This window comes from Tympanuchus pallidicinctus, unplaced genomic scaffold (genome assembly GCF_026119805.1).
Source record: "Tympanuchus pallidicinctus isolate F22 unplaced genomic scaffold, pur_lepc_1.0 scaffold6, whole genome shotgun sequence".
In the NCBI taxonomy this organism is placed as follows: Eukaryota; Metazoa; Chordata; class Aves; order Galliformes; family Phasianidae; genus Tympanuchus; species Tympanuchus pallidicinctus.
The window spans coordinates 22,200,203-22,208,916 of NW_026294780.1; the positions used below are offsets into that span (position 1 = coordinate 22,200,203).

General features: G+C 36.7%; 1 protein-coding gene across 3 annotated transcripts in view; it reads left to right on the forward strand.

Moving 5' to 3' along the window:
* Positions 1 to 8,111, forward strand: part of UGGT2 (UDP-glucose glycoprotein glucosyltransferase 2) — a 74,428-nt gene extending 66,317 nt beyond the window's left edge. For 2 of the 3 annotated variants that reach the window (XM_052705819.1, XM_052705820.1), the window contains exons 35-39: positions 562 to 722; positions 996 to 1,110; positions 4,810 to 4,926; positions 6,172 to 6,316; positions 7,279 to 8,111. In XM_052705819.1, coding sequence (XP_052561779.1) covers positions 562 to 722; positions 996 to 1,110; positions 4,810 to 4,926; positions 6,172 to 6,316; positions 7,279 to 7,301 — 561 coding nt within the window. In that variant the 3' untranslated portion in view covers positions 7,302 to 8,111. Of the gene's footprint in view, positions 1 to 561; positions 723 to 995; positions 1,111 to 4,809; positions 4,927 to 6,171; positions 6,317 to 7,278 lie in introns of those variants that run through there. The other variant, XR_008211682.1, reaches the window with a different exon arrangement.
* The last annotated feature ends 603 nt before the right edge of the window (positions 8,112 to 8,714 follow it).

Genomic DNA, 8,714 nt, shown 5'->3' on the forward strand with positions numbered 1-8,714 from the left:
GTTGCAAAAACATGAAACGAAACAATTTGGCTTGTCTTTAGCCATGTAGAAATTAAAAGAGTCTCATCACACACAGTGCTGTAAATTGTTTCTATTGCCCGTGGATGGACAATGGCACTTGGGGAGGTAAGTGTGATCTTAAAGGTGCATTTCACATTAGGCGTATTGGAGTGATACAAATTCTGGGCTGATTATGAGCAGACTTCATTGGCTATGGGAGGTGTCTGAGATGATGAGTTCAGACCAACTCTTCGATGGATGGAATTTTTGAGTTGAATCCTGTCTCTTTTGTTCTCAAGTTTGTCTGCAGTCTTTCACTCAGAAATTATCATGTACTGAAAGGCAACGTGCTGCCTCAGGGAAGATATCGAAGAGTTTGTCACGTGGTTATCAAAAATCTCAGACAAATATTCTGTATTTTATTACTTTTCCAAAGCTAAAAGAGATAAATTAAATTCAGTTATAGCAACACGCATCTTAAAAACTGTATTAAATTGTGAAAGTATAACTTTCATTATATTTTTTAATTATAAAAATAAACGTAATTTTATTCTTACTCAGATTGTGAGAAGTGACCTGAAAGAACTCAGAGATCTCGATCTAAAGGGAGCTCCTTATGGATACACACCTTTCTGTGACAGCCGTAAGGAAATGGATGGGTACCGTTTCTGGAAATCAGGATACTGGGCTTCACATCTTGGGAAAAAGAAATACCATATTAGGTAGGAGAACTGCATATTTTGTGCAGTTTGTAGAACTGATTAAAATCTGGCTCTGGATATTGCCCACAGAGGCATTCACAAGCAGCTACCCAATAGCCTTTCTCAAAAAGAGATGAATTCATCTGAGTTCAGATGATATATAGTAATAGCTTCATCTGTTTGCTTTAAATAGTACTCTTTTAGCATGTGAACGGTTTCTTGTCACTTCTTGTTTAAAGTTACAAAGAAGGATATGAGACTGCAGAAGTCTTGATGTATATTTTTTCTTTGCAGTGCCTTATATGTTGTGGATCTTAAGAAGTTCAGAAAGATTGCAGCAGGAGATAGGCTTCGGGGCCAGTACCAGGCTCTTAGTCAAGATCCAAACAGTCTGTCAAATCTAGATCAGGTATACGTGGGCTTAAGAAATTCAGCTTTTTATCTTTCTCAATATGTACAGAATTATTGTATCTCAATATATTTTTTATAGTTCTGAAGAATATTTGGCTTTTTTTCCCCCTCTGTTTCTTGTTTTTCTTCTGTTTTTCCATTAATGTTAATTTAACTTACCTAAGCTAAGTGCTAATGCACTCTGGTGGTTGCTGTACATGGTCGCCACGGGTTGACTACAGTCTTTGTTCATCTAATTCCACCAATTTTTAAAGCTAGGTGGGATAAGTTAAGGTACAAATCACAAGTGTGTATATAGATTCCAGATATGCAGAACTTTGTTCAATTTAGTCTCTTCTTCTCTAGCACAGACTCCTTAGCTCAGTGGAAGATTGATAATACAGCTCATATGGTTTCTGCCTGAGTAAATATTACTTTTTACTTATGTCTGTGGGTGAAATTCACAAGGCTTCAAAAGTAAGGTTGTTGTTGTTTTTGTGATTTACCTTGTGGAATTATTAAAAGCACAAAAGGTTTATTATCTGCTTACTGCAGTGAAGGGACCTCTGAGTAGAAAAGCCCACATCTCTCACTGCCACGATTTTCCCATAAATAGATAAATAAAAATAAAATAAAGCCATTCTTATGGTACCAGACAAAGAAAAGTAGAAATACACCTACGCTACAAACAGGGACTAAACAGAACACGAGGAGTTAGAGCAGCTTTCATCTGTGACTGAGAAGATCAGAGGACTGATACAATAGCAACAGTTGAGTATTAACTTACAAAGAAATTGGAATAGTAAAATGACTTGCTGGCTCCTGCGCTTGGAGAGTCCTGAGCTGTATGCTTTTCAAATATAGTCCTATCCACTCAGAAAGACCTTCAAGATTCAGAAGCTGCTCACAAGTCTTCTGACATTATGCCACTTCTCAGAAATAGTCGTTAGTTTTACGTAATGTCTTCACAGCAGCAATAATGTGCATCTTTGCTTTGTAGTCTTTGAGATTCTTATGTTTTCAACAACAGCTTTAATAGCTGATAGCCTCAATGTAGAAGTTTGTTGGATCACATCAAAAGCCATTCGTGCCCTTCCCTCAGCACATGGGTACTGAAAGCAGACATTAAGGTAGCTAAAACTTGGCAGAATGGAATTGGAATTATTGTGGAAAGGGAGATATTTCAAAGCAATATTTCCATGCTAATTTGCTTCTTGATTGTATTGGTGGGAATCACCTCCTGGCTCCATTTACCACAAATATAGCATCATTCCTAGAAATACAAACCATAGTGTGATATATTTTACTGGAGTCCTGGAGAGGGTGTAGCTACTGGTCAATTAAGACGTTTATTTTTGAAATATCTGACTGGAGTGCCTTCAACCTCTGCTAGTTTACCAGTGGTGTGACACACCTGGGCCTGCTGCCTTCATGATTGTTTTTTAGGGGTACTAGGAGTTGGACTCAATGATCTCTGGAGGTCTCTTCCAACCCCTACAGTTCTTTGATTCTGTGATATGCTGACATAAACCACAAAATGGAAGTAGAGAGAGTGGAAAAAAGAAAAGTACTTTTAAATGACAAAGAAAGATGGTAAGAATGGGTAGGGCGAAGAATTACACATAGTGAAAGCTAGACTTCCAGTACAGCATATGTAACTGTATTGTTGAAAGAGAAGATTAAAGCATAAAGAAACAGCTGTGTAAAGATGAAAAAAGCAATTGGCAAATATTTATAGTAAATATAATTTCATTTAAAAATGGCTAATTAAGCATCTTGTTCTTCACTTGCAGAATTACAATCAGTGGATTGTGGAAATGTAATAGCAAAATATTTAATATAAAAATATTTAATATCAGAATTTTTTTTTTTTTTTTTAAGTGAGGTTTTATTTTCTAATGCAAAAAGTTACATTTGAAGAGTACACCATTAAAATTACGTAGGTTATCTGACTAAACGTAGAGACGCCATATTGCAAATCAAATTGAAGAGCAACCTTTGTGTGTTATTTGTGGAAGCCCAGGAAACTTTCATCAGTTTACGTATTTTGAATGAACAAGATTTTTTGCAATGACAGTATAAACAGCCTGATCTTTTATTTTTATGACTCATGAGTGTTTCCTCCTTGATTCACTTTGAAGTATGTCTATACCTTAGTGCTTTTGAGGATAAGTCACTTTAATTTGAAAGAAAAAACGACTTTTTGTGGAATTTTTTTGAAAAATATGTTTGCTTCTGTATATATTTAAAATGCTGGATCTAGCAGGTGTCTTTCTACTTTATTTAACGATTTCTAAGTTCATATCTTTTAGGGCTGTAATACTAACTTAGGAATTGCAGTTTCATTTAGAAAGTCATAGAGACCCAACAGAAAAAAAAAACACTTCTTTTCCCTTGAAATTGAGGTGACAATAAAACATTTGATTCCTAATATTCATAGAATTGAGGTTTTCCAAAAAAAGGAAACATTTAAATTAACATTTAAACATTTTGACTCATTATACTTCTATTTAGTGTGTTTTTCCATGCTAATGTCTATATTTGAATTAAGTTATATGCTTCTTATAGCACAGCTACATGTACTATTTTATTCTGTCACATTTAGCAGTGTGATTTGGCAAAGTAACACCCAACTACTACTTACTTGAGTACTGACATTTATTTTTTAAATGTAACGTCAGGGTTGTGCATATGAAAGAGCTTATGAAAGTATCTACAGCATACACTTGTTATTTTTAACTGTGGACAGAGAATCTGTACTGTAGGGCTGCACGGGATTTTTCTCTTTTGTAAGCAATATTCCCAACATGATATTAGATTAGTGTTTTTACAATGAGGGCATTTGAGTGTACAATTAAGGTGAAAAAAAAAAAAGAAAGAAAGTAAGGAGGATAGCCAGAGTAGCAGTGTAATAGCTTTTCCTTTTCACACTCACATTTCTGGAATCCATTTTCATTAAAGAAAGCTAACGTTAGAGTAGTGCCATAATTCCACATTACATGGTTTTGAGCCTGCTTTTGCAAATGTCAGGAAGGGAAATATGGTTAAGATATGCTATAAAAATTTCACTCATTCTGCTCAGTAGTGTTTAGAGCATGGCACGTAATATCTGAGCTGTGGGCATTACTTATGCCAACTAAGGATGAACAGACGTAAGTGCAAGAAAAAATTTCTTTGTGGGAAATGGAGAGGTGGAATTGGCCACCAAAATTAGTATTCTTAAGTTTTGAATTGCAGAAGAGCCAGGTGAGCAATTACTTAAAAGGGAACATAAAAAGTTGCAGATGTCATAGAATCCCCAAGGTTGGAAAAGACCTCTAAGATCTCTAAGATGACCCAGTCCAGCCGTCCACCTTTCACCAGTATTTCCCCTCTAAGCCGTGTCCCTCAGTACAACATCTCAGTGTTTCCTGAACAACTCCATGGTTGGTGACTCCACCATTTTCCTGGGCAGCCCATTGCAGTGCCTGGCAACTCTCTTAGAGAATTATTTCCTAACATCCATCTTGAATCTTCCCTGACACAACTTAAGGCCGTTCCCTCTGGTCCTATCACTAGTTTCATGGGAGAACAGGCCAATTCCCACCTCACCACATGTAACAGTGGTAATAAATGGTTAATAGACAGAGATATTATCTGGAATGCCTCATAAGTAATTGTTTGATAACCAGTGACATCAAAATTCAGTGCTAATTCATGATTTTACACACTTGTGCAGGATCTTCCCAATAATATGATTCATCAAGTAGCTATCAAGTCTCTCCCTCAAGAGTGGCTTTGGTGTGAAACCTGGTGTGATGATGAATCTAAGAAAAAGGCTAAAACAATAGACTTGGTGAGTTGATTTTGAGTCAAATTAGTTCTATAGATTAAAAAATTGTTTGCAGTTTCTGTGGCTTTTGAGATACACTAATTTTTGATATCATGGAGCCAGCCTTACTGGAGGGAATTGGAGCACTGGGCTGCTTTGGATAGATATTTGAATATATACAACGTCTTCTTTCCTCCAGCACCTCTCCTGTGTGCTCTGTAGAAAACCTCCTTATTTTGAAGCTGAAAACTTTGCCTGAAAATGAAGAGTTGCTATCTCTAATTCGATAGGTGCTGGGTTTTTTTTTACTTCTGTATTTCTATTTCCCCCGTTTTCCTCCATATTCAGCCGTATTATTGGAATTCTAATTACGTACTGCAGACTCTGAGTATTGTGTGCTGCTGCCTCTGCTGAACCCATTATGCAGAGGCTCTTTTTCTCTGTCCATTTCACCACTGTAAACTGAAGATAAAGCATAGTTTATATATAGCTTAAAAATAGTAAAGCTGAGGAGACATACCTACATTTAGAGAGAAGGAAGCTTCTCTCTTTGGGAATTGAAACAGAAAAAGTTCTGCTCTGTCATTATTACCTCCATTCCATTTTTCCCCTCTTATTAATTTTTGTCATCCTCCGCTCTGCGTGAGTGAACCTTTGGAGCCATAATTCTGAACAAAAGCAGGCAATTGGAATCTGATGCAAATATCCAGTATGTAAATAACTTATTTTGTGCCTGTACAGTTAAAATAAGCTTTTTTGTGCACTAAACATGAGTAGTCTCCATTCTAGAAAATGACATTATAAATGCTGACAGAAACACTTGTTAGGTGTGAGATCTGAGATAACTGAGAGCAAAAAAAAAACGTGTTGAAGACAAGATATTTCTCTGGGCTGCTGAGAAATGCCTCTTGCTATAAAATATGAAAATTTTAGCCAGATATGGTGACTAGGAAATGTGGTAAGTAGCACTTCTCTGCAAAATATTTCAGATTTTTTTGTGTGTTGTTGACTTTTACAACACTAAATTCCTTGACAAGGTTCATAATTAGCTGCAGTGTAGTTTTCGTCTGAGGCTTATCTCTCACATTGGAGTTATTTGCAGACCATTTTTAAACACTCAGGTTATTGTCCTAATCAACCTGTGGTTACCTGGCTAGTTTTTAACAGTGTATCTGCAGTGACACTGAGGAGATGGTGACTTACAGTTCCTTGGGAAGGTATTATTTCTGCATTGGCTTTGTTTACATTCACTGTGTTTCAAACTTTCAGTGCAACAATCCCCAAACCAAAGAACCAAAATTAGAGGCTGCCGCTCGAATAGTTCCTGAATGGGTTGACTACGACACTGAGATTCGAAAGTTAATACAGCAGATTGAGAAGGAGAGGAAAAGTAAAAAATCATCTTCTAAAAAAGGTAATTTACGCTCATATTTATCTGTTACTTCTTTGAAAGACTTTGTTTGAAATGAAGGTTGGGGTCAGTAGATGTGTAAGTTGAGTTGTATTTAATAATTTTTCATTGTCTGTGGGAAATGGGCTGGGCTTTAAGAGTCATGTGATGCTTCTTTACATTGGAGTTATGCTAAGATATGCTAAGATGAAACAAGCCATTTGTTTCACGCCAAAGCCCAAGAGGACAACATTTTCAAGTACATAATCTTTTTATTTCATATTGCTGCTCTTTCTGCTTAACGCCGTTCAGCAAGTTTAAATTCGCAGTACAAATGTGGAAGATTTCTAAAGTAAAGGACATTGGCTATTCAGAAGGGTACCTCAGCATGGGTAGAAAGGTGCAATGAGTACAGCTGGACTTCCAGCTAAAACTAAGCATTTCCAAGCATGAAACCATGAAGATAACTGAAGCCCACCGTTTGGGAAGTGAAGTGGGGGTTGGACTCGATGATCTCTGGAGGTCCCTTCCAACCCCTACAATTCTGTGAAGTGTCATTTGTCTCATCCTTTTCACTCCTGACTGAGCAGAGCGTTTTCCTTCAATTTCTCTGTGCTCCCCGGTTACCAGTCAGTCTCCCCCTGTGCTCCCCTCCTTTTCGATGTTACTCCCCCTCTCCAGAAATGCCCATGTCCCTGTCTGCTCGTCCAACGCGTTTCTCTTTCTTCAGCCTGCAGTTTTCCTGCTCATATTGGTCTCCAGTCTTAAGTCAGAGAATAAATTCCCTTATCATTACAGGGAATTCCAAGTAGTTGTTATTTATTTATGAAATCTTTGGTCTGCTTGGGGCAAGGCTCTAAAAATGAAGTTCATGTCACTGAATTGTTTTGGCAGTAACTAGGCAGACTTTCTCCATGTTTTACAAAGCTAGGCAATAAGTTTCTGCGTGCTTGTGCTTTTAAAGACTTTTTTTCCTCTCACTGCAGGTTTTAAGCACGATGAACTTTAGTGTGGCCTGTAAGAAGTGATGGTGACAGCGTATTGTCTTCTGCAAAAGATGGAGCGGAAGCCGTGGAAGTTGCCTTGGGACTATTTGTAACATTCTTTAGTGTAAAGTGAAATATTTTGTAACTTATGGTGTTTAATTTAAAGAGTTTTACATAAGAAACAGAGACCAGAAGGGAGAAATCCACAGGCACTTGGTTTTATTTAAGTCAGTGTAGACTTGCTTTTGTCATTTCTTTGTTTTTCTTTTCCTTCTCTAGAAGACAATCTGCCCAGGGGATTTTAGAGTATAAAGAATGATGTATTCAGCTCTTCAAAGATGCACTGCCTCAGCAATTGAGAAGGGGGAGGAGGCAATAAATAGTTACATGAAAACTGTTTTATGCAAATTACATTCATTTAGTCTAATGTATTTAAACACAAAGTATTTTGGTTATACGTCTGTAGTTTTTTTCCTGGAGGAAAGCTGTGGTCACAAGCCAAATTCTCATTGTAGCCAAGATACAATATAAAAAAAAAAATAGCTTGGGTAATTTAGACCACATGAATCCAACTTTGAAGCTTGACAGAGTCAGAAATGTAATTCTCTATTCGTGATGCAGGATTACTGCCCTCTTAACTAATTTGAAAGAATCCTTTTTGATTCTTGGGCTCCTTTGTCACTCAAATAGTACGACATTAGATTCCACTGTGTGGTTTTGGTTAAGAAAGGTGAGAAGGTCTGTGCCTGAGAGCTGTTTCCACTCAGTTTTTACTGTCATCATTCTGTCCAGAATTTAAAGTAATAAAACACTCAACTTATTTTTCACTCTCAGTGGTGTCTACTCTTATTTTATCAATACTCAAAAAACCTGTTGCTCAAATGGGCTGTCAATACATTTTGATTGCACAAAAACTGCAGGTGAAAAATTCTGGTAGTACACATTTGCAAATAGGAAAATTTATTTATGAAACTGATATCTGGTGCCTTAAATACATATCATTTTTGTTTCCTTTGTGCTGGTTTCAAAGCAGTCTGGATAGAACCACAAATACTTCCATGAACGATTTAATGTAGTCTTTCAGTGTAAGTGCTTGTAATTATAAAAGATAAGATAATTTGCACTAAGTGGGTAAATCCATCGTGAGCTGCATATCTGTACCTGTAAATAAGAGCATAAAGGGTAAGAAAAATGGAGCACATTTCATATGCAGTCATTGTGCTCAGGTGTAGGTTATTTGAAATTGCTTCCCTTAAGTGCAGGTATTTATAATCTATTTATAATGCTTTCCTGACATTTCTCAAGTCTCAGTAATATGAAACATGCAAATTTTTTTTTTACAGGCATTTATATATTATGTCGTATTACCTGTCTGCATTTTGAATAGCAGTTTAAATGTCGGTATGGATTTTCAAAGGTCTGTTGTGGGCATTTTA